The following is a 26,522-nucleotide window of genomic DNA, read 5'->3' on the forward strand; positions in this document are numbered from 1 at the left end:
GTGTCTGATTGCTTTCTGGGGCGCTCATGAAGGTAACATCTTCTGTCTCTTTTCCTCTCCCTGGAAGAGTCAAGTTTGGCTTCTAACCTACTTCTTACTAAGCCAACTCTTCTTTCTGGTTGGCGCTCCAAGGAAAACCAGAGCAAGATCTATAAAGCAGGTACAGAATAAATTTATAAAGTAAAGCAAATAAGGGCAGGAAATTGAAGGTGCTGGAGTAGACTTCAAAACTTTCATTACTCATTGCCTTTGCCTACTGCTGGACAACAGAGAGTGGTAACGTGAAAATTAAATTGTGCCCAGGGCTTTGGCTTCTCAGCCTGGATAAACGTCTGATGCCAATGGAGAATGCTATAGTATCCACAGCCTGCCAGAGTGCATCACAGTAGGTTTTGGGGTCCCACAAAGGCCTCAGGATGGTCTTCCCTGAAAAGCATCTACATTGCACTGGCACATTTTTTTCAAAGGATTAGACCAGCTCTCTCAGTTTTTTTTTTGTTTTGTTTTAAGTAAAACCGATTTGGTTAATTCAAATAAGGGGATGGTTAAGAAGAAAGTTCTCCTGTTCTCCTTTTCTTCCTTTGGCTAGTGTTGACTCATACAGCCGAGAAGACTGCTAATTTTGAAGTGTGCCCAGCTGGGCTTTCTACTGATTATGCTGTATTGATTTAAACAGTCACAAGTCTTTAAGATCATTTTTATAGCAATGGCATGAGCAGGGCTGAATGGAAATCAGTCTGAGATAATGAACATTCCTGCTTAGAAACCATTACGGGCTGAGTTGTTGGGGGAAGGCCCCGCACCTGGGAGCCAGCACTTAGCTCAGTGGTCAGTGGGTTCCTGGATCCCAGGCTTTTGGCTCTTGACAAATGCTTGCCTGAGCTTGAGTCAATTCAACAAGTAACAAGTTATTTTCTGGTTTTGGTTTTTGTTTTCCCTCTGGAACATGGATTTTAAAAACAGTTTAGTTAAGGACTATGCATTGTTTGCTGTTCATTTTGGAGGCAAAGACCCCTGAGCAGTTTATGGGAGGGCCTAAGATACCTGCTTTTTCTTGGCAAATGAAAGGCTGGAAGGCTGCTTCCCACACACACACAGTTGAGGTGTGCAAATTGTGGCCCCTGGGCCGAATCTGGCCAGCTGCTAGTTTTTGTAAGGACCATGCAAGGAGATCTAACCAGTCCATCCTAAAGGAAATCAGTCCTGAGTGTTCATTGGAAGGACTGATATTGAAGCTGAAACTCCAATATTTTGGCCACCTGATACGAAGAGCTGACTCATTTGAAAAGACCCTGATGTTGGGAAAGATTGAAGGCAGGAGGAGAAGGGGACGACAGAGGATGAGATGGTTAGATGGCATCACTGACTCAATGAACATGAGTTTGAGTAAACTCTGGGAGTTGGTGATGGACAGGGAGGCCTGGCATGCTGCGGTTCATGGGATCGCAAAGAGTCAGACATGACTGAGCGACTGAACTGACCTGATGGACTCAGAAAGTTATTTCTGTTTTTAAGTACTGGAAAATAGAAGTCAAACAAGTAATAATTTTTGTGACATCTGACAATAATATGAATTCAAATTGCCTGATTTTTTTTAGTGTTCATAAATAGTTTTTTTTTTTTTTTAATATAGCCATATTCATCCATTTAAGTGTATTGTCTGTGGCTGGTTCATGCTACCATGGCAGGGTAGAATACTTGTGACAGAGACCTTATGGCCTGAAAAATCCAAAATATCTACCAACTGGCTCCTTCCAGGTGAAGCTTGCCAATCCTGCCATATGTATAAGAACAGGATACATTACTTCCCTTCCAGGAGTCCATCTCCCTGCAGGGTCCACGTCTGCCAAGCCACAGCCCATACTACAAGCAGAGCTGTGTGGGCTAAGCCCTGCTTGATAGAATAGTTGTATATATTTAAGACAGAGGTGGTGAAAGCAGAACCCACTGAAATCACATTTTTGGTAACTAGATGAACTGAGGCCTCAGATTTATAGCACTTGATGAAACTTATTAGAGTGTACTTAGTATTATTTAATGCAGGTGGCCAACTAGTTGATTGCTTTACTCCACTAGGGCAACTCATTCTGTACTAGCCTTTTCCATTAACCTCTTCCTTCTCTTCTTGTCACCTGAGTTTTCAGCCTATGTGTTTTCAACCTTCAGAGAGCAGGATCTGATCATCTGCTTGGCAAGATGAGCAAAAGTCTGTCCTGTGGACAAACTGGTCAGCTGTTCCTCCCTGTCCAGATGGACATCTGCTGCTGCTGCTGCCTGGGTGAGAGGCCACAGGGTATCCAGCCATCTGGGAGTTTGGATTCCCAGATGCCAGCAGATGGAGACTGGAAAACGCTGGGCTGATGAATGGCATTTTCCACCTGTGGTTAGAATCCTTGGGGGATGGCAAGTTATGTTACTCACCGCTCACCTGGATACTCCCTGAAGCTTCTGTTACTTTTATATAATTGCCCCTTCTTGTTCTCACCTGTGGTGCTGAGTTCGGCACTGGGAACACTATACATGCTCACAGATCCAGCAGCATCATCTCAAGGGCCTCATCCTCAGCGCTGGCAATGCAGGCTGATCTCCCACAGTGGGAGTAGACAGAAAGGGCTCTGACTTGACCCCGCTGTTTCTCTACATATGAGTCCTGTCACAAGTGAATCGGCTGAGCTGCCCTGGCCAAGTGCCATTTTCACCTGCTCCCGTCCCTCCCAAAGCCCCCAAACGTATAATGGTTTCATGTGCCCCAAACAGCTCACTCAGCCATAAATAAGTGAGGTAGCCATTGGAGGCAGTGGAGGGCATGGGGACCACCTTCCCCACCCCAGCCAAACCAAAAGACCTAGCAGAAGCAAGCACCTCCTGAACACCAGAATTAAATATTTTAAACAAAAATCCAATTCCAAAGGAATTGGCTTTAAACATATCCATACAGTATTCATTTTACTGTTATAATTTTGCAAGAATTCTGTTAGCTCCTGAAGGCCCAATTAAAGGATCTCTTTATTTAACTAAGGGGATTGTAAGGAGTAAAAACCCGAGATTTTCTTCTAGTAGATGCATAGACCCAGCCTGATAGAAAAGGGCTATTGGGGAAATTCACAGAAGCGTCTATTTCCATTCAATGAATAGAAAACCCCAAACTTCTGCCGGTGCTTCTAAGAAGGGAAAAATGAGAGCATGGGTTGAATTTGCGAATGAGTCCCTCTTCTTCCTGTGACTTCTCCCTCTCCCTCTGCATTTGTCTCTTACGTGATTTCTATGCCTATTTCTCCTCTGCAGCTATCAAGTCCTCTAAGGGGAGGAGGGGTTTATTGTCTGCTTTCTTCCTTTCCCACAGCTGCTGGTAGAGCGCTTAGCACACAGCAGATTCCCAGCAATGCCTCTTAGTTCATGAACACAAATAAGTAGAATCAGAGTGGCAGGCCCTAGGCAAGGAGTGGATGGTGGGGAGTCCCATCTAGTTGATGCGTCAGAAAAACTCTGAGCAAGATGCTGAATCTCTGAAGCTCAGTTTACTCAACATGAAAATGGGTCTAATAATAGATGTCCCCTCTACCTCATGGGATACTTGGAGGCTTGATGGAGAGAAGAGATGCAAAAATCACTCTAGGTGATGGAAAAAGCCGCCTAAGGTGGTTCCCTCAAATCAGAAGGTTTCCTCGAATCAGAAAGACCTGTCACTAAAGGACACTGATGGTGGTCCCCCTTCATAAGTTCTCTCTGAGTTGGTAACACAGCAAGTAGAGTGAATAGATTCTGAACTTTCTTTTGATCCTGAATGCCCTGTGCCTGTGGACCAGCTCTACTGCTGTGCCAAGCCAATATGAGATGGTTGGGGGATGGGTGTGGGGAGAGTTCGGCGATAGATCATACATACTAAGGACAAAAAGCCCAAGACATTTGAAACAAAGACATTCGCAGAGCCTCGTGGAAGTCCTGTAACAGCTCTAGTTCTTGCCTGCTATCTTCTTGGCCACAAAAGATCACAGACCAGTTACTATAGCAACAACTCTCCTCCAAAAGTGTCCACGTTAAGATGGAGATGGAAAAGATTTTCTTATTTAAAAAAAGCAGAAAGAAAGAAACTAGGTTTTTGGATATATCTGCCATCCACCTAAAGCACTGCTCCCTTTCTGAGAAGAAAAAAGAAGCTGTTATTACGGCAAACATGCTTCTAATTCCTAGCAGTTTAATCTCCAAACTCTTGTTTTAGACTCAAAGCAGTCCATGCTTGTTCCAATACATCCAAGAGGAATGTATCTTCTCAAGAGGCAGAACTGTGAACTAGGGGATGAGGGACCCTAAGACTAGACGGTGAGAGCCTTGTCCACTTCCGGGCCACCTTCTGGCCTGGGAGGGCCCAGCCACCCTCGTCACCCAGCTCTGTGTCCACCATGCAGCCCAGTCGTACCATCTCCTCAGCCCTTCTTTCTGCTCCCCAGCTGTAGGCTTGTCTCAGTTGCTGCTGGGGGCAGTAGCTGTGTGGAATGCTTTCTGGCCTCCATGGTGTCCTGTGGTTGGAGCTGCCAGTAGGGCAGCCCTGCAGGTCTCAGTGGCTGCCAGCAAGGCAGGTTCTCAGAGCGCTTTGGCGGGAACCAGGCCCTGCTGTGGCCAAGGACCTATTCTTGGTTTTGGACTTTTCATATAAGCTTCTATGGCCTCAAGAAGAACAAAGGAAAAGGCTCTCCAAAATGAGAGAGTGGATGTGTGTGGGGGTGAGGGGAGCCCAAGCCAACCTGTCCTGCAAACTTAATTCCACCTGGGTAAGGATGTTCCTTTGATGTGCAGAGGACTTAGACCTCCCGTGTGTGTAGTCTGACCACCCTGCCTGTAGGAAGCAGCCTAGAGAGTCAGGTGAGGAGAACCTGCCAGACTGTTTGGAGAGAACATGGAGTCCGTGCTCGCACAGTGGGTTGGAACCTAAGAGCCCTGGGGACGCGGAGCCCCAGTTGGGGAGCAACATAAAGGCTGATCTTCTCCCCTACAGGGAGGACCAAACAGAAAGAACCCACAGATTTGGTTAACAGAATGCTGGGTGAGCCCAGGGCCAGAGAAGTGGGGGCCACAGGAAAAAGTTCACCGCAAAATCCCCACTGAGGATGATGCTGGGCTTCTGGAAACTGCCCCAGGACTGGGACACGAGCTGTGCCCAGGGCGTAAAACATGGGTTCCAGAATGTTGGGGAAGGCCTGCCGGGACCATCATGGAAATCAGAGGCGACATGTGATAGGCTGGGGTGTACATCGGGGCAGGGCTTACAAAACGGACAGGTGGGTGGGCGTGGCCCCGGGGAACTAGTAGGGGAGGGTGGAGTCGTCCCACTCCAGCTGGGCTTGCCTGGCTCCACTCTGCCCGTGTCTGCCCCTGCCCGCCCCTTCCTCCTCCTCCTCCTCTTCGCTGCCCTCGGACTCGCTGCTGCTGGAGCTGTCTTCCTCCGCTTCCTCCTCCTCCTCTTCCTCGGTCTCCTCTTCCCCACGCCCTGGGGCTCCGTGTTTCTGGATGTCAGGAGAGAGAAGGGAAATGCTGATCATGGATCAGACAGAAGCCGTGTTGGCGCTTAAGTCTCTCTCTCCATTAAGGAGATAATTAGGGCCCCTTGGAACTTCCCTTAATGCTAAACCCTTGGGCCAGGAGATGGACTTTGGAAGGGAAGTCCTCTGGAGAAAGACCAGTCGGAGGACTAAGGAAAAGACAAGAAATGGTGAATTCCAAGACCCAGACTTAAGGTAAATTGTTGTGTTTTAGGTACTGCGAATTTAAGTTCATCCCATCCATCATCCAGTGAACCTTTTGGGCTAAGGTTTTGTCCTTGTTGTCTTGTTTTGTTTTAAATTTTTGGTGGACTTCTCTGGTGGCTCAGATGGCAAAGAATCTACCTACAGTGTGGGAGACCTGGATTTGATCCCTGGGTCAGGAAGATCCCCTGGAGAAGGGAACCTACTCTGGTATTCTTGTCTGGAGAATTCCACAGACAGATGAGCCTGGTAGGCTACAGTCCATGGGGTCGCAATGAGTCAGACATGACTGAGTGACTAACACTAACACACTTACATTTTGGGCAGAACCCCACAGCATGTGGGACCCTGGTTCCTTGACCAGGATCAAATCTGCACCCCTGTGCATTGGAAGGTGGGGTCTTAACCACTGGACCACCAGGGAAGTCCTGGGTTAAGGTTTGTTTTCTGGCATTTCTGGAACCTATTTACATGGAACTTTCCAAGTCTTTAGTGACTTGCTTCTCAGTGAGAGAATGACATTTAAGTTTGTATCCCTTTTCCAGGTGGGAAAATAATATCTCTGGGAGCAGAAGGTCTTCTAAGCCAAGATTCAGGTGTGCTGCCCCTCAAAAATACTCCTTCCAGAAGGCAAAGTTCACGGTCCTCATTTTCCTTGCCTGCCCTTCGTCACCTGACTTGTGTCCTAAACTCCACTCCACTCTTTTCCAGTCTTAGCCCCTCCCCTGAGCTTTTTGGTGATTCCAGTAAAATTTGATATCTGGATTTATCCTTTGAGTTGATAAACTAGCCATAAAAGACACGCACCCATGCCTGTCTTCATCCCTTTTCTGCAGTGTTTTCTCTTCTACCTTTACCTCCCCCTAAATCCTACCCATTCTTCAAGGTCTCTCTTAGGCTCCAAGAAGTCTTCCCTGGACACTCCAGCCCCAAAGGCTTGCCCTGCTCCTGCTTCACTGACTGCCAGGTTAGCCCTTGGCAAGCACACTTTGGTCAGGTAATCAGACTGCTTCAGGCATAATGATCTTGCATTGCATCCCACACCCGAGGCTCAGTTCTATGAGGGTGGAAATGCTGGGGGCCCACACTGATGCACTTAGCATTACACCTCAGCACCTGATGGAAGCTTCATCAGCACGCTGGCTCTGAAACTGAAGCGTGAAGCCAGGTGGGAGGGAAACTGGGGACAGGCTAGGACACTTCATTTCTCAGTGGCACCTCGATGGCCAGTGGCCACCTTGCTTTCCTGCTCCAGCCTTTCCCTCCACCCAGCACCCATGGGCAGACCAAAGGGCACAATGGAAGTGGCTTTTGTTGGTATTCATATGCCCAGATCAGGAGCACTGGACACTCGTAGATTTGGGGAGCTGATGGCCAATTAGGACAATAAGAACTTTAGAATCAGGCAGTGGTGAGTTTGAATACTGGTGCTGACATTACCAGTTATGGGAGCCTGAACACTTTACTTTGCCTCCCTGAGTTGGTCCCACATTGGTAAATGAGGATTGGGACTCCTACATCGCAGGTTGCTGGGAAGATTAAATGAGGTGACGTGTGCACTGAGGACCCAGGACAGCTCTGGCATGATGGGTGCTCAATAAATGGCAGCTGTTAGCATTGTGTTTTTGTATTTACCTACTCTGAGCCTCTAAGTGAGCTTTGCAGGCAGATGGAGCATAGCCACCTAATTTATACTGGTAGCTAATAAAAAATTCAATCCTGAGTCCCTGAGTATGAGTCAGCTCTGAGTTAAAGACTATGGGAGAGGCCAGGGACAGACACCACTTTGCTGCTTGGCTTAAGAAATGTCTGGTTCTGTTTGTTGGCTGAGAGCAGTTCACAGGTTTTTGAGCAGTACATGCAGTGGGTGGGAAAGTGTGGACCATTCAAGTTGAGAGGGCTGGAGGAGCCCAGAGAAGGGAAGGATGAGTGGGATTAGGCTAGCTGGACAGGGCTTCTGGCACAGAATGGATGGAACCCAGTGGAGGAGAGACATCCCGCTTCAAGCTCCCAGTCCCTGCCTGAGGATCACCTCCATGGGGTTGACCGTGATAGTGAGTGCAGAATCGTCCCAGTCCATCTCTGCTTCCTTGGCAGCCTCAGTCTCTTGGATGAAGTGCTGGTGGGCGATCCGGACCCGGTACACGCCCATGGCCACGACAAACACTAGCATGCACACGGAGATGATGATGACCACTGTGGCAATGCTTGGGACCGCTGGAACGAGGAAGGAATTCACATGGCATAGTGAGCAAAGGACTAGCTTACTCTTGGGATGCAACATGATTGAAACATTCACGTGTAGCTTAAAATCTGCCTACACGTACCTCAGCTGGAGAACTCTGGGTCAGCACCTTAGTCTCTCTGGGCTTCCCTTTTGTCATCTATCGATAATGTAATAGACTTAATCATATGTTTATTGCCTGCATCTATGTCTCTATTTCTGCTTTGTAAATAAGATCATCTATACCAATTTTTTCAGATTCCACATAATGCTTTAATATACCATATTTGTTTTTATCTTTCTGACTTACTTTACTCTGTAGGACATCCTAGGTCCATTCACAGCTCTACAAATGACCCAGTTTTGTTCCTCTTTATGGCTGAGTAATACTCCATTGCATGTATGTATGCCACATCTTTATCCACTCCTCTGTTGATGGATGGGTAGGTTGTTTCCGTGCCCTGATTATTGTAAACAATGCTGTAATTTGGTACTATGTATAAAGTAGATAACTAATGGGAACCAACTGTATAGCACAGGGAACTCTGCTCAATGCTGTGGTGATCCAAATGGGAAGGAAATCCAAAAATCACCTACGTATAGGTGATACACTTTTCTGTAGAGTAGAAACTAACACAACATTGTAAAGCAACTATAATCCTATATATAGGATTATATATACATATACTTAATCATTCCTACCCCATGGGTAGTTTTGAGACGTAAATGAAATCATCTGTGTGAATTTTCACAGAGGCACACAGCAGGTGCTTAATAAATGCACACTCTCTTTTATCTCTTTCTTTTTCCATCAAAGTACAGGGCAGCTGCCCTGAGAGCCAGAAACTGTGGAGTTCAATCAGGACAGAGAGAAGTGCCCACCAGACAGGAAGACAATATTGTAAGTGCTGGAACAGAAGGAAGGGTAGGAGCCTTTTCAATATGGTGCAGTCGTGTGTGTGAGCATACATGAGGTGTTCAGGGAAAGTGCCACGTAGCATATAGCTTTGAGTTGGGCTTAAAAAGATGCTAAATTTTACCCCAGCCCTGTGTGCGAACATCTTTATCCTACACTGCCTGTAACTCCCTGTATACTTGACCAGCTCCCTCCCAAGGCTGTGAGAAGCTCAGAGCCAGTCTCATAGCTTCTCCATAGCCGGGTGCCCCCTTCAGTTCTGGCTGCTGCACCCTAACTGTTGAGTTGCAATGACCACCTGGCCTCCTGAGGTCCCTCCCCCCAGGTGACCCACCTGAACTGTGCTGGATGCTAGTCTGGGACTCCGGGTGGTGGACGGACTGGAGGAATGGTGGCTGCGCGATAAGGTGGTTGACGTGCTCACTGTCCGGGACTCTGACCTCATGGAGGACGCTGACCTGGGAAGAGCAGGGAGAAGGTACTCTGACGGGGAGTGGCCGGTGGACCAGTGTTGGCAGTTTCCTGAATACATGAGGGAGTGAACGGGTGAGCTGGGCTTCCCTCATCACTGCAGGACTCACTCACCTCCAGGTTGAACTCATTGCTGGTGTAGCGCCCGTTGAGTTCTGAGCACTTGATCCTGAAGTGCCGGGACTCCAGGGCAGCCGGATGCCAGTTGCGGTAACGGATGTGACGCAGCACCTGCTCGTAGCGGCTCATGGAGCCCACACCTATGCCAAGAGACCACACCTGTCATAAGAACGCAGAAGAGGAGATGCTGTGGAGACAGACTGTGCCTACAGAGAGTACGGGTCTCCCCTGAATTCGGCCAGGGTAAGAGCTGGGGGTATTTAGGGGCAGACAATGTGCGAAAGCAGACGTCCCAGGAACCAATTAAGCTGAAGCACAGATTTTCCAGGTAGACTGGCTCTCACTGGAATGTTTGACCTCAATCTGCCAAATGCTGCTGTAATACTTGCTGAGATCAAATATGATAAGAGCAGGCTTTCGCCTAGTTTCTACAGAAGACTTCCTCAGGAATGGAATGGAAGCCAGGACCAGAGGAGGCTGGAGAAGCTTGTCCATAGAGGGGCTAGAAGTCCATGCTTTGAGCTCAAGTGTTCCCTCCTGACCTCCTCCATAGGTGATGGAGCTCCCATTGCACTCAACTCCCTGGAGGTGAGAGGGGACCACTGGGTCCAGGATTGAGCACCACCTTACCGTAGATGGAGTAACCTGCTGTGGAGTTGGTGGCGTCCAGGTGTCGCTGGTGGAGCTCACTGTGGTTGAGCTCCAAGCACTCCTGTCTGGGGTCCAAGTCCCCTCCCAGCACTAAAATGTCACAGAAATCTAAGTTGTGAAGCATTTCTTCTAAAACTGCTGATTTGGGGGCTGTGGGAAGAGACAATAAGAAACATGGGCATGAGGACAGCACAGATATTGGCTCCCACACACCCCCTCCTCCATGTCTGTACCCCAGGTTCAGGCTGGGTCAGGAGCAGAGGCTGTAAGTCCCCCCAGGTCACCATCTCTGCTCGGATGGATGTCCAGGCGGCCCTTGAGGCTGGGCAGCATGAATTTGTGTGAAGAGCATGAATACTGCAGTCAGAAGATGTGAATCTGAGTACTAGCACTGCTCCTGAGAACCTGTCTAGTTTACCTGTTGATTTCCTCATCCACAAAGAGGGCGAGGGCATTGAGAGGATGGAAAACAGTGTCTGGCTCTGTATGATTTCAGTACCTTTAAACTATGAAAATTTGCACCTTGTTTAATATGTTCTGTGTCTCTGAGTTTATAGTCTATGGGAACTTGAATAGAATTTGTATCCTGCCGTTGTGTGAAAGTTGTATAAATCTTAAGTATGTTGAGTTGGTTCATAGTGCTTTTCAGGTCTACTACATCACCTCTACTTTTCTATTCATTCTATTAATTTTTGAGAGTTTATTTTGAAACTCCAACTAAAAATCTTATCTACTTAAAAAGTAATTGTAATATATAGTGGAGCTGCAGTCACAAAGAGTTGGACACAACTGAGTGAGTGAACAACAAATAGTGGAACTATATGTAACTGTGTTCTGTATTTTCCAAGTCTCCTGTAAATGTATTATCATACTTTTATAATTTGAAAAAGAAAAAAGGAAAGAAAAAAATGAAAATGGTGCCTGGCACAGAGTAGATGCTCAAGAAGAACTGGTCTCCTTTGGGACCAGAGGTGAGTGCCCCTCCATGAGGCTTTCACAGCTTTCCCTACGTGGTTATGGCGTATGTCTCTGTTATTCCCAATAGACTCTGATTTTCTCCGAAGCACTTTGCATGACTAACTCCTCAGTATCTGACCCAGAGGCTGACAGACAGCTGTATTATGACACATTGCTCAAGTGGAGGTGCACTGTTGATATAATTAAGTAAGTAAATTGGTTAGTTGGCAAGCTACTGGTCAGCTTAGCTGTCCTTGACTGATATTATGACACCCAAGTTTCCCAGAGGATGTCTGAGTACTTGAATGCTAGACAGGTTGATAGTCCTAAATTTAACTCCTGCTTTAAAATAAAAGTGATTGGTGTTTGTGGAGTCTTTGCTTTATGCTAGGCACAGTGCAGAGGAAATCCTGACAGGCACTAGAGGAGGTACCATTATTATCCCCATTTCCCTGAGTGGGGAATGGACAGTCCATGAACTGGGCTAGACTGCCTGGGGTTACACAGACAGCTGGGGAGGAGCTGGGATGGCAACCATGACCTTCTTAGTTTTTAAAGATTTTTTTGATGTGGATCATTTTTAAAGTCTTTATTGAAGTTGTTACAATATTGCTTCTGTTTTATGTGTGTTTTTTTTTTTTTTTGGCTTAGAGATATGCGGGATTTTAGCTTCCTGACCAGAGAACAAACCTGCACCCCCTGCATTGGAAGGCAAATCTTAACCACTGGACCACTAGTGCATGCGTGCTAAGTCGCTTCAGTCATTTCTGACTCTTTGTGACCCTATGGACCATAGCCCTCCAGGCTTCTCCGTCCGTGAGATTCTCCAGGCAAGAATACTGGAGTGGGTTGCCATGTCCTTCTCCAGGGGATCTTCCTGACCCAGGGAACCCATGTCTTTTATGTCTCCTGCATTGGCTAGTTCTTTACCACCTGGGAAGCCCTACCAGGGAAGTCCCCAACCATGACTTTCTGATTTCATACTTTGCGAAAGTCTCAGCCTCTGGGCTGTTGCTCTTCAAATGTTTTTGATGTTGCAGGCCTTTATTAAAAATTTTGTGAGCTGAGATCATTTAAATAAGTATATTTACTCATTAAGCAGACTGTTTTATTTTGTGCATGATAAAACATTTATGAAAACAGAAATTTTAAAAGGATTCATAAAAGATGAGAGAGCTATTTTGAAATAATTATTTTATTTTGTTTAATTTTTAAGGAATACCCAAAATATTTTTTATTCTCACTGGATATGTGTTATTAATAAATAATTCCATATGCTTAATTTTAAAAGGCTTGCCAATGTCAATGGCTTTGTGTATTGTTGGCAAAATCTAAAATCACATTAATAAACACTTAACAAGGTCTATTATTAATAATGGTGCATGTATATCTCTCTTTCAAATGGCATATGGTTTCTGGGGTTTCTCTGGAGCCATATTCTTCTCTTCTGAGGTCAGGTTGGGTCATCTTTGCTCCTAGGACCCTACGTGGTTGACTGATTGCTCCCTCTAAGCAGAGGTGTGTTGACCCCACAATCTTCTTTTTCTCTCGTGCTTGCATAATGGGCTAAATGTTCCATTGGCAGTTTCCCTGCTTCCCACTGCCCTAAAGGGACTGTTCTGGGCTGAGGAACTTATTGGAAAATCAGCCATGGTTGGTCCTGGAGGAGCTCCTTGTCTGGTTATTAGTAAATAGATAATCACCAACCATGGGCCTGCCAATGTGTGTGAGAGGGAGCCTTAGTGGTTGGGGGGGCATACAGAGTGGTTGGGGGTGTATAGTCTGGGGTCAGGCTGGGGGCTGACCCAGTGGTTGGGGGCTGCCCTCTGGAGGAGGCACTGAAGGTAGACTGTTTTTTTCAGTAATAATAGGGAATAGGACAGAGAAGGACCTTCCAGGCTGAGGACAGACCATGAGCAGATGTGTAAACTAACACAGAGGTGTTGGGGTAGAGAGGGGTGTGTGTGTCGGTGGTACTGAAACAGCACAGTAAGTGAATCCATGGGGGCAGAAGAAAGATGGTGGAGAGGGTCACTGGTGGAAGTGCCATTAGCCTGCTTGTTTACTGCACCCACAATAATGATTATTCTTACAACCATAACAGTAAAATTTTAAAAGTACTAATAATAGCTCTCAGGCACTTGGCTACATGGTTTGCATGCACTTCTCATAAACAGAAGGTGACACACGGACCCATATAATTGCTTGTCACTGGACTACCTGTATGCTGATGTCAGGCCTCGAGAATTCAGGTACTCTTAGCTATGGCCTGCAGCCCGTGCAATCAGAGTCTCTCTTTTTCTGTCTGATTTCAGCCACAAATGAGGACCAGAGGGAAGATCACATGACCCAATTCACCTTGGAGTGTAACTGGAAAATGGTTCTGCCTGGACAGTTGGCCCAATACCATCTATTTTTGTGAGCGTAGAAGGACAGCCTTGCCAGGCATCCCATTCCTAGGGACCAGCGTGGATTAAGGCAGTGGGTAATTAGGATTATTATAGAAGCAGTCCTTCAGGGTCTCAGCCCCACTGGCACTAGCACATCATTAGCAGCTGCTTTTGGAGGCAGAAATGGAGAGTCAAAAATATTCATTTGGAGGAGGAGGCAAAGATGGTTCTCAAACATATTCTTCCCATAGCTCTGGCCCCAGAGGTCTCCTGCCTTCTTTCTTTATCTTTCCATCTTTCTTCCCCTACCAGCTGAATACACTATAGATTTCAGATCAATGTAGTGTTTCTTCCTAGCAGGTAATTCAAATTATGTTTACTGAACAGCCCTCCCAACCATAAAACCACTGGAAAGAACAATTGCAAAGTTCCCTGAGAGTTGAGTGTGATATTACTGAAGGACATGTTTGCTGCTGCTAAGTCACTTCAGTCGTGTCCAACTCTGTGCGACCCCAGAGATGGCAGCCCACCAGGCCCCCCTGTCCCTGGGATTCTCCAGGCAAGACCATTGGAGTGGGTTGCCAATGTATATATTAAGATGCAGCTAAAGCTTCTTTAGCTTTTCTTCTGATCACCAGAATGATACATGCCTACTACAGAACATTTTGCAGTTGTAGAAAAGTGAACAGTAGAAACAAATGAGCTCTCATTCTGCTTTTCAGAGACTGTTAGCACTAAGTGTGTTTCCTTCTGGGCATTTTTCTGTGTATTTTTTTTTCTTGACATAGTTGTGATCAGTATGTATGTAGATACTCTCTAATTCACTTCTTGCTTTTTTTTTTTTTTTTTAAACTTACAGTTTGGCATAAGTGCCTCCCCTCCGGCATCATACCTCTTATATGTTGTTGCAGTTCAGTCGCTAAGGTGTGTCGACTCTTTGCGACCCCATGGACTGTAGCACACCAATCCATGTTTGTGTTTCACCATCTCCCTGAGTTTGTTCAAACTCATGTCCATTGACCCAGTGATGCCATGGCATCACCTCTTAGGTGGGGGTACCACAATTTGCTAAGGCATTCACTCCCCTCTGTTATGTATCTGCATTATCTCCAGGACTTTTTGTTCTGTTATAGATTGCCCCACTATGGTGAACAACACTGTTGTCCTGAAGTGTGATTTAACAAGAAACATACTTTATGTGAGAATTTAAGGTCTACCATCCCTCGACCCAGTGTATGCACCTGTACCTGTGGTCTTCAAGTCACTGGGAGCCTCAGCTTTGGTGAAGGTGCTCACAATCTTGATGTCAGGGAAGAGAATCACCCCTCTGGCACTTTCAAACTGGGCGGCGGGTCTCCAGAAGCGGTCTGTGCCATGGAGGGTGATCTGGGGCTCGACCGCCTGCAGCACCATCACGTAGGCATCTATGTCGGGGATGCTGATACACACATCTTCTCCAAAGCACCTGGGGAAACAGCAGTCATTGCTGAAACCATCCATCATCCAATATGGACAAGATACCTGCAGCCACCTCTAGTCCTCAATGAGACATCCTGACTGCTTGAGAGCCTCTGATGATGTCAGCAGACATTCAAATTTAAAGTTACATTATTGGCTCAAGTGGTAAAGAATCCGCCTGCGGTGCAAGAGATACAGGAGACAGGGTTCAATCCCTGGGTCAGAAAGATCTCCTGCAGTAGGAAATGGCAACCCACTCCAGTATTCTTGCCTGGGAAATCCCATGGACAGTGGAGTCTGGTGGGCTACAGTCCACAGGGTCACAAAGAGTCAGACATGACTGAACATGAACACATATAGTCAAAACTACTAGCAATCTAGGGACATAAAAAAAGATTGACTTCTAGGAGAAATGGGAATTTTCTATACCTGGCAACAAGTAACCACTAAGGTTAATTAAACCTTAAACCACCTTTAATTATCCTTTAACAAAGTAATCAACAGCAACATTAATTAGACAGCAACTGCTCGCTCTGTGCATAAGGATTTAGTAAACAAGTTGTCTTGCTGGTTAGTTACAGCCATCTTCCTAGGTGAGACCCCAGGGCTAGTCTCCCCTGTCTGCTAGAGCAGTGTTATGTGTTCTCTCTCTATGAGGATATCACACACGTGTGTGCCTGTTCCAGATGTACCAGTAGACTGCTATTGTAACCACACTCCTTTGCCCTGATGCACTGTCACAAAAATGTCTGGGGGCCAGGGTGGTGTGACAACAAGAACAAAGCCTAGGAAGTGAGACAGGCAAGGGTCCATACCCGACTCTGCCACTCCTGGGCTTGGAGGATCTGGGCAGGGAGCACGACTCCTGTGAACCTCAGTCTCTTTATCTATACAATGGGACAATAATTACCTTATAGTAGTAAGGCTTGAGTGCAGGTGACATGTAGATAGGAAGCCACCCAAGAGCCTGCATCGTGGTTGGAGCTCAGTAAATGCTGACAGACTAACACTCTCGTCAGACCTCAGGGATGTGTGTCACTGGCATACTTTGCTGCTCCTTGCGACCAAGACCCAGGCTTCATGGAGAACCCTAGGGTCTAGATGGATGCTCTGGGAGTGATGGTGGACTCCAGCTGGTGGGAGCCATCAGCTTACATCCTTTGGCAAGGTTCCTGGGGGCAGGATAGGCTAAGCCACTCCATCTTTTTCTCCAGGGCGGGCTGGGTGTGGCCATGGTGGTGGGCTCTTGCTCCCACTTTTAATTTTTTTGGCCTTTGTGGCACCAGCAGCCCCTCCCCTTGCCAGTTTATGGAAGCCTGGTCCTAGAGCTGGAGACCAGCAGTGTGGTCTCTTCTTCACTACAGTGTAGGGCTGACCTGGAGGTCAGCTACCTGTTCCCTATTGTAGCCTCCAGGGGTGGCCTTTAGTGTGGAGGTGGGAGCACTTTCTCCATCACTAGAACTGTTGGATGTATTTGCCATCTGTGAGCTCTGTTTTGGCATCTGTCCCAGGCCCCAGCAACATGGTAGGCAGCAGACCCATCTTTCCCACCCTTCTTGCTGTCTTTCTGGGTTCTCCTAATGGCTCCAGGTGCCAGGTGACTCCCTTTATGCTTCTCAGGAGTTTTTCTGGGATCCCTTTCCTAGCGGCCCTCCCAGGCAGATGTTTGGCTGAGAAACAATTTGATAGACCAGTAAAGGTGTTATCTAAATGTCACAGTGATAGTCTCATCTCCTTAATTTAACTCTGATCCCTGGGGACAAGAACTATGCCTTCTCTTTCTCTTGCATACTTATTGTATTTAGCAACTCTATCAAGGCTAGGTTGTTTAATTTAATTCAATTAATAAACACTTGTGAAGCATGATACTATACATAGAAAAATCCTAAAGATGCTACCAAAATCTATGAGAACTAATAAATGAATTCAGTAAGTTGCAGGATACAAAATTAATATGCAGAAATCTATTGCATTTCTATATACTAACAACGATCTATCAGAAAAAGGAAAAGAAAACCATTTACATTTGCATCAGAAAGAATAAAATACCTAGGGATAAATCTAATTAAGAAGGTAGAATGTCTGTACTCAGAAACTACAAAACACTGATGAAAGAAATTAAAGATGTTACAAACAAATGGAAAGTTATGTATGGAATGTTCATGGATTGGAAGAATTAATACTATTAAATTGACCATCCAAGTCAATCTACAGAGTCAATGCAATCTCTATCACAATGCCAAGGGTATTTTTTTTTTAACCAAACTAGAACAAAAAATTCTAAAATTTATATAAAACCTTAAAAGATCTCAAAAAGCCAAAACAGTCTTGACAAAGAGAACAAAGCTGAAGGTCACTGAAGTCACTCCCTGACTTCAGACCATGCTGCCAATCTAGAGTGATCCAAACTTACGTATGGTACTGGCACAAAGAAAGACATGTAGATCAATGTAACAGAACAGAGAGCTCAGAACTGAGCTCATGCAGAGATGGTCAATTAATAAATGACAAAGGAGGCAAAAATACAAAATGAGGAAAAGACAGCTTCAATAGATGTTGGAAAAACTGGACAGCTACACGCAAAAGAAACAAACTGGACTACTTTCTCACATCATACACAAAACTAAACTCAGAATGAGTAAGACCCGAAACCATAAAACTCCTAGAAGCAAACACAGAAAGTATGCTGTTTGACATTGGTCTCAGCAATATTATTTTGGATCTGTCTCGTCAGGCAATGGAAACAAAAGCAAAAATAAACACATGGGACTATATCCAACTAAAAGCTTTTGCACAGCGAAGGAAACTCTCAACAATATAAAAAGGCAGCCTAACGAATGGGAGAAGATATTTGCAAATGATGTATATAGTAAAGAGGACTTCCCAGGTGGTAGAGTGGTAAAGAATCTGCCTCCCGATGCAGGAGACACAGGAGATGTGGGTTTGATCCCTGGGTTGGGAAGATCCTCTGGAATAGAAGATGGCAACCCACTCCAGTATTCTTGCCTGGAAAATTCCATGGACACAGGAGCCTGGTGGGTTGTAGTCCATGGGGTCACAAAGAGTCAGACACGACTGAGCACATACACTATATAGTAAGGGGTTAAGACCCAAAATAGGCAAGAAACTCATACAACTCTACAGCAAAAAACAGATAACCCAACTGAAAGATGGGCAGAGGACCCGAGCAGACATTTTTGCAAAGATTTACAGATGGCCGACAGACACATGAAGAGATGTTCAATATCAGTAGTCAGCAGGGAAATGTGAATCAAAACCACTAGGTACCACCTCACCCCATCAGAATGGCTAATATCAAAAATAAAGTAAATAATAAGTGTTGGTGAGGATGCAGAGAAAAGGAAGCCTCTATGCACTACTGGTGGAAATGCAAATTGGTGCTGCCGCTATGGTAAACAGTATGGAGGGTCCTCATAAAAACTAAACAGACTTGCTGTATAATCCAGCAATTTCATTTCTGAGTATTTTCCTGAACAGTGCCAATTTGGTAAGATATATGCACACTAATGCTCGCTGCAGCATTATTTACACACATTAACTACGACATGGAAGCAGTCTAACACTCCAAGGACAGATGGATAAAGAAGATGTGGATTTATATATTTATGGTAAATACATATTTGTGTATATATATAGTATATATATTTAAAATATAATTAGACATATTTATCGTATATATATATAGTATATATCTAATAGATATATTAATACTATAGCACTAATAAATTATATATATATATACACAATGGAATATTACTAAGTCATAAGAAAGAATAAAATCTTACAGTTTGCAACAATATGAATAGAGGATGTTATGTTAAGTGACATAAGTCAGACAGAGAAAGACGGTAGGATTTCACTTACATGTGGAATCTAAAAAACCAAACCAAACCAGACTCATAGATACAGAGAACAAAGAGGTGGTGGCCAGGAGGGTGGGGGTTGGGGTTGGGGTGAAATAGGTGAAGGAAGTTAAGAGGTACGCACCTCCAGTGATAAAATATCTGCAGGGATGTGACATACAGCATAAGGAATATGCTCAATAGCACTGTAATAACTTTGTATAGTGACATATGGTTACCAGATTTATCATGGTTATCATTTCATAATGTATGCAAATGTCAGATCACTATGCAGTACACCTGAAAGTAACATAATATTTTACATCAATTATATTTCACTTAAAAAAAAAAAAAAAAGGAGAACACAAATCCACTGGGGTGGCCTCAAAGGGACAGCAGAGAAGCTGCCAGCAGCTGAAGAGAGGTGAATCCTATTTTGCAAGAGAATATCCCAGGGACTATCCTTGATGCCTTGGCTGGGCCCCAGGCTGCCTAGCATCTACTCACTGGACTTTGGAAGAGACTTTCAGGCGCCGCACACCCGCAGTTGGGAACTGCCTGGAGTTGATGTAGGAGACCTTCTGGAGGGCACGGTTGATATTCCCGATGTCATCACCTTCCATTACCAGGACGGACTGCGAGGGGTTGAAATGATACTGGAAGACAGGGGTATCACAGGAGAGAATAGTCAGGCATGTTCACAGTTCCACGGAGACCCTCCATCTCCATACAAAGGCCACTGAGGCATCTCCAGAGCTTGTGGAAGTGCAGCAGCTGTGTGCACAGTGACTTTTAATCCCTCAATCTCTACTCTCCCCTGGTGGACTTTGGGACTGTCCTCTGTAAGATTGCCTGAGATTATAAACTCCTGGTAATACTACCCTGAGCCACAGGATAAATCCTTTTTAGTCATCATGCTCCTGTGGTCCAGCCTTTAGTGGGCTCATGCTCGAGGCTACTATGAGGTCCTTCTCAGAAACGTTCAGCTCCTGGACTGCCCACCCCTTCAGCTGACAGCCTGGAAACCAGGGGCTTCAGCTCCTTTTGCTGTCTTGACTTTGACCTTGAACTGCTCCTCCATTCACCCTGCACTCCACTTCCTCACCCCATGTCCCATCTTTTCAGCTTCCAATCATAAAGTTCATTTTTAAGTTAATGGCCTTCTCTCTGTCTTAGATCTGATTCTTGATCTTGCCTTCTTGGTGCTAAACTTTGGTTTCCCAGGACTTTTAATCACTTGATATTTACATACCTGTCACCTGCCTATCCATCCCATTTGGGGTCCCTAGTATCTCATATTCAGTGAAGGTCAAGGGGCTATGATGCTACCCACTGAGTCACTTGGGTTCTCAAACCAGATAAATTCAATCCAAACTTCTGTCTCTTCCATGGCATTATTCCATCTTCCGCAGTTACTTTATTTCTGAATGAAGCGTGGAGAACTGCTTTTGTACTAATCTGAGTTACTGACCTTGACACACTTCTGAGTAATAACTATTAGGAACTGCTATCAGTAATATGCCAGGGACTTATCTGTGGATTCAGATTTTGTATCCAGTACTCGTGTCATAGGAGAGAGAGACATGGATATATTTTAATGTAGCTACTTGCCAACAATTATTTATATTTTTGAATAGATAACATATCCACATGGTTCAAATATATATGAATATATATGTATATATATATGAATATGTGCGTGTGTGTATGTATGTGTGTGTGTATATATATATATATATATGGCTTCCCTGGTAGTTCAGTGTTGAAGAACTTGCCTGTCAATGCTGGAGACATGGGTTTGATCCTGGGTTAGGAAGATCCCTTGGAGAAGGAAATGGCAACCTACTCCAGTATTCTTTCTGGAAAATCCCATGGACAGAGAAGACTGGAAGACTACAGTCCTTGGGATCGCAAAGAGTCAGACATGACTGAGCAACTAGACAACAACAACAGTGTGTGTGTGTGTGTGTGTGTGTGTGTGTATGTGTGTGCGCTAAGTGAAATTGTCCATCTTATTTCTATCTCCTGTGAAACTAATTTCCCCAACCCCATCCCACAGGTGATCACTGTTCCATTAATTTCTTAGTACAAATTGCATTATTATTCATAATCAGTTATTTCTCCTCCTAAGAGAAGGAAATGGCAACCCACTCCAGTGTGCTTGCCTGGAGAATCCCAGGGCCGAGGAGCCTGGTGGGCTGCCGTCTATGGGGTCACACAGAGTCAGACACGACTAAAGTGACTTAGCAGCGGCAGCAGCAGTGAAAGGCTTATACAAGCCTGTCAACAGGTTTAATCACATAACTTATGGTACCCTTCTACAGGATATACATTTTTGTCCTGTTGCACTCAACAGTGGTCATGTGACTTGCTTGGCTAACAGAGAGTGGGCCAATGTATTATTTGGTTCACAACCTCGGTAGAAGATTTAACAGCCAGTTAATTCATGGTCCCATGTCCCTTTCCCTCTGCCACGAAAACTGCAAGGTTCCCCAATGGTCTAACAGCCTGGGTCTCACAGTGAGGGGGGTATGGATAAGACTGCAGCTAATTTTTAGTGGGCATGAAGTGTGTACAATTTAAAAAATTTCTATATATTGAAATTTTAAAGTCATTTGTTACTGCAGCATAACATAGCCTGTCCTGACAGTTATATTTAAGCATTTAATGAATGTGTAATCAGTGAATATAGAATCCCATTTTTTTTCTTTCTTCCACCAAAGATAGCTTGTTACATGCTATACTGTACTTTGCTTTTTCACTTAGCTTGTGTCTTGGAGGTCTTGTCTTTTTTTTTTCAAGTTGTATAATATTATTTAATATTAAATAAATTATCTAAGCAGTCTTCTAATATGAACATTTGGGTTGTTTCCAATCTCCTACTAATAATGCCATAATGAATAATCTTTTATATATAACACTTTTTAAGTGTGTAAATATATCTGGAGAATAAATCCCTGAGTGAAATTGCTAGGTCAAAGGGTATATGCACTTTAAATTTTAACAATGTTGCCAAATTTCCCTTTGCTAGGGATTATATCACCATACCCTCCCTCTCAGGTGTATGAGAATGCTCTTTTCTCAAAACTGCAACAAAAGAGCATGCTGTCAAACTTTAGGATTTGTGCCAATCTGATAGGTGATAAATACTATCTTAGTGTAGTTTTATTTTGCATTGCTCTTTCCATGAAGTAGATTCAGTATATTCTGAAGGGTTTAAGGGAAACATCTATTTCAGCTTTTCCCTGATATGACCTGGATGTCTTCACAAGAGTTTCTCATTCTCTGTCTGGACCCCACTAGGATGGGGATGTCTCATGAGCACTGTGGAGCCATTGCATATGGCAACCCACTCCAGTATTCTTGCCTGGAAAATTCCATGGTCAGGGGAGCCTGGTGGGCTACAGACCATGGGGTTGCAGTCGGACACAAGTGAGCACACACAACGCACATGGTGGCCTCAGCCAACAGACGCTCAATCACTGTCTCTTTCAAGTATCATGCTAGTGTTTCATTGTTACGTTCTCCTTAAGGCCTCCCTGGCTTCCCCCACTTATGTCCCCACTGGGTTCCTATAGTGCCTATGAAATGGTTTGTTGTTGTTTAAGTTGTGTCTGACTCTTTGGGGACCCCATGGACTGTAGCCCACCAGGCTCCTCTGTCCATGGGATTTCCCAGGTAAGAATACTGGAGTGCATTGCCATTTCCTTCTCCAGGGGAGCTTCCTGATCCAAGGATTGACCCTGTGACTCCTGCATTGTCAGGAGGATTCTTTACTACTGAGCCACTTGGGAAGCTCACGTGAAATGGTAGTATAATTATAGTGCAGTGACCATGAGCTCACTGAGGACGGGAGCTGTGACTCTTATCCCTGAATCTCAGAACTTCATCCTGAGTGCCCAGAAGTCCCTGTTAGATGAATGAGTGAATGGTCTTCCAACCCATATTTTACTCAGTATCATTTCTTTTTACTCCCCAAAAGGACTTTTTTCCAGTCACTTGTCTTTTCAGTCAAGCCTTGGTGCAAATCATCATCAGTGCTTCCCAAACCGTGTTCTCCTTTCCTTCCTGGAGGCTGTACTTCTCAGCTGCCTCAAGCCACCTGCTGGTGGGTCATGTGACTGTGTCTGCCCAATGGCATGTGAGAGGAAGTGATGCAGGTACTCTGGGCTGAGGTAGTGAAGAGCCCTGCTGGATGCCCCAGCTGTTTTCTTTCTCAACTCTGGTGTTCTAGGTAGAAAGCCTACCTCATTTCCCTGACTTAGTGTGGGAGAAAAATAAACTTTTAAGCACCAAGTGATAGAGTTTTGAAGTCATTTGCTATTGCAATTGTTTGATCCATGGGAAGAATTCAACCCTTCCCTCCCAGGCATGAGTCACATATCCAAGGCTATGTGGTACTTTTGAAAGGTCAGGGGCTGTGTAGACTTTGTACCCCAGGTCCAGAACGAGCTACAGAATACAGCTTGGGACTGTTCACTTCCCCTTTCTGGACTTCATTTCTTCATTGAAAATAATGGGGATATTAATACCTACCTGTCTGGAGCTTAAGTAAGATAATGTATATAAAGTATCTAGCACTTAAAAAAAGGTACTCATTCTATAATAGCTTTTATCATAACTCTTAATACTGTAACTGAGGCTTTGCCTATGCTGGTACCATTGCCCTCACTGTTCATTGTTCCCTATGATCCAGTTTTCTCCCATCCTCAAAGCCCTGAGCAGAGTCTCTCTGAGCTGTGACATGTGGTCCCAAGCACTGTTCCCAGTGTTGGATGTGGGAGCCTCTGGGCATATGCACAGCCTCTGGGTGATGCTACAGTGGGCCCCCGGCTGGCTTCTCTCTTGCTGGGGCTGACTCACTAGCTTAGAGTGCTCAGCTATGGAGATGCCACACACCGGTGAATCATCAGTAGTTATCAGTATTTTACAAATTATCCACTTCTGATCTGAGCAGATTCAAGATCATTCTTCTAAATATACCACTTAAGTCTCTATGTTTTCCCCTGCCCTCATCTCTACAATCCCTGCTATAGAAGTCTTCTGGTGCTTTTGCTGTCTGTCTCCTCTCCCAGAAGATTGCAAGCACCTCCAGGGCAGGGTCGGCTGACTTTTTCAGCATCACCACAAGGTCCAGTACATGATAAGCATGAGACAAGATGATGTCCCCTGCAGAAAAGGCTGATTTCTGAGCCTTGCTTGAGGGCTGCATGGAAAATCAAGCAGTGCTTCCAGAGGAATGGACTGGCAGCAACCCATGGCATCAGCATCAGCAGAAGGCATTCCCACTGCAGCCTCCTTGAGAGAGGAGTTAGGGAATGTGTTGGATCTCTAGTGCATACACAATTCTGGCTTCCAGAGCATCCCAGAGACTGTCACAGGGCATAAGGTGGGTGCTGGCCTAGCCACCAACTCATTTTCTTACAAGATCAATTAAATCTTCCTCTAGAGTAGGTTTTGTTTGTATGCTTGTGTTGTCTTTTGTGGCATGACTAAAGGTCAGGCTGGCACTACAGGAGACAGAATGGCACTGGCATTGCCACAGGGGCAGGGGATGGCTTCTTGGGAATCAGCACTCACTCAGCCTGGAAAGCTGGTCTGTAGCCAGTAGATTCTTCTTTTGAACCAAAGAGTGATTAGACAAATGGCCTTTGCAGAACTGTCAGCTGTCCTAGAGGGTCAGGCTGGGACATCAGTTAAGTCACTGCCTAAAGCCCTTGGCTGTTCTTGGGGAACAGACTGGCCATGGCACTCTGGGTATGTTACCCTTTCCGTTGGGCACCTGCCAGCTTTTCTGTGCTGGGCCAGAGGACGATTCACCACAATAGAGGCTATTCTGTTGCAAATATCACCCAGACTTACTTTTCAAAAGAAGCTGAGGCAGCAGCAATGCCAACTGCAAGGTCAACCCAGCAGGAGAAGGGAACTGATTTGTTCAGAGCCTATTTATCAGGTTTTCTAGGGGAGATTTGTATCTATACCTCATCTATATGGATATCTTTGCTATATCTGATATATAAATATATGTAAGGATATATAAAATATATGTATTTTTCAATTCTTACATTGCTACACAATGATATTAAGAACATTTTACACATGAGGGAATTGGGGTTTAAAGGATTAAAGTACCTTGCCCAAGGTCACTCCGCTCAGAAATATCCATACTGTGCTTTGAATCTAGAAATGTTTTGTCCCAAAGTTCTTCTTCTTTCCCACACTTCCACACTAGAGATGACAAATGGGCAGGGATGAGGCTATGAAAATCAAAAGCAGATTTTCCTCAGGAATCTGAGGATTCCACTGTGTCTTGTATGGATACATAACAGCACCCTCTTGGCCATTTACTCACTCCAGACAAGCTGGTGAAATATCCAGAAATGCACATTTTCCAGAGGAAAACAAGTGAGAAGAGGAACCCGCCTGGGTCCATGTGAGTGATCAAGGTATTTCCTTAGTTCGTGGGAGGCTCTGGCTTTTTTGGACTAGCCAGAGAGGAGGCTGGGAGACAGTAGAGAAAAACCGTGCAGTGTGTTCAGTCGCTTCAGTCATGTCTGACACTCTTTGCGATCCCATGGACCATAGCCTGCCAGGCTCCTGTGTCCATGGGAATTTCCAGGCAAGAATACTGGAGTGGGTTGTCATGCCCTTCTCCAGGGGATCTTCCCAACCCAGGGCTTGGACCTGAGTCTCCTGCTGTCTCCTGCATTGCAGGCAGATTCTTTATCCCTGAGCCACCAGGGAAGCCCAGAGAAAACACTAGTCATTATTCAAAAACAAAATGAGGGATAAAAGAGGGAATGCAGGTAGGAAGCAATTTTAATCATTTTCAAGAATGTCTTCTAATCTGAGCTGTGTGGAGGAAAGAGCCTAGACTTATTTTGGACGAGTCCCTGAGCCCCAATCTCCTTATATCTGAAATGGGTCATAATACTTAATTTGTTGTGACAAGTAGGGATAATGAACCTAAAATAGCCCCCAGTGGGTGCACCGTAAGTCGTGTGTGTTATCATTAACTTTTCATACGTGATCTAGTTCTTGCCTGCTGCATCCCGAGGATGGAACAGGATCATTTGCAGTGGCTGGTTCTGAGCAGGTGGTATCCTAAAATGTCAGATTAGCCTCCTCCACCCCCCACAGCTATGAGTGCCACTGAATTCAGCACTTCCTCTTTCACAGGCTATGATCACTAGGTAGGAATTGCTATGGTTCTTAATTCATATTTCTGAGGATGTGTGGTTTTTAAGTGCAGCACGTTTGGTTGATTGGTTCTGCAGTGCTTGGAGTCCTGACTGTAGCCCCAGGGGATGGTCCAGAGCAGAAAAGATCCACCCAGAGGCAGGGAGCAAATCCAGAATCAGAGACGGGACAGATTCAGGATCTACTGGAGGACAGATTTCTGCATCACTGGCTTGACCAAACACTGAGAGAACAGTACACACAGGGGATCAAGGATCAAACCCCAGGCTCTGCCTGTGAGAATACCCGTCTGAAATGTGCCACGAGGGCCTTGCCTGGGCCAGCTGCCAAGAAACTGACCAGTGGAAAGCTGGCCTTTGCAATTCATGTGGTCTTGTGAGTTTCCTTTGATGACAGGTGATTAGCTGTGTACCCAGGGCACCTGAGTGTGTGTTTTCATGTATGTTAAACAGTGTACTGGAAAGCCATTCTTTACATTGTCCATGTAATCCTCCCATCATCTCCCACTGACCCAGGTCCCAGGGTGAGCAT

The 26,522-nt window shown here is 45.2% G+C and overlaps 1 protein-coding gene across 2 annotated transcripts in view; it reads right to left on the reverse strand.

The window, feature by feature from the left end:
• Window positions 1-1,611: 1,611 nt before the first annotated feature.
• Window positions 1,612-26,522, reverse strand: part of CLSTN2 (calsyntenin 2) — a 725,154-nt gene continuing 700,243 nt past the window's right edge. The window contains exons 11-17 of one of the 2 annotated variants that reach the window (XM_027544855.1): window positions 19,299-19,447; window positions 14,712-14,935; window positions 10,103-10,273; window positions 9,467-9,612; window positions 9,216-9,339; window positions 7,774-7,958; window positions 1,612-5,501 (exon numbers count right to left, since the gene is read on the reverse strand). In XM_027544855.1, coding sequence (XP_027400656.1) covers window positions 5,301-5,501; window positions 7,774-7,958; window positions 9,216-9,339; window positions 9,467-9,612; window positions 10,103-10,273; window positions 14,712-14,935; window positions 19,299-19,447 — 1,200 coding nt within the window. In that variant the 3' untranslated portion in view covers window positions 1,612-5,300. The remainder of the gene's footprint in view (window positions 5,502-7,773; window positions 7,959-9,215; window positions 9,340-9,466; window positions 9,613-10,102; window positions 10,274-14,711; window positions 14,936-19,298; window positions 19,448-26,522) is intronic. The other variant, XM_027544864.1, reaches the window with a different exon arrangement.

This window comes from Bos indicus x Bos taurus, chromosome 1 (genome assembly GCF_003369695.1).
Source record: "Bos indicus x Bos taurus breed Angus x Brahman F1 hybrid chromosome 1, Bos_hybrid_MaternalHap_v2.0, whole genome shotgun sequence".
Lineage (NCBI taxonomy): Eukaryota > Metazoa > Chordata > Mammalia > Artiodactyla > Bovidae > Bos > Bos indicus x Bos taurus.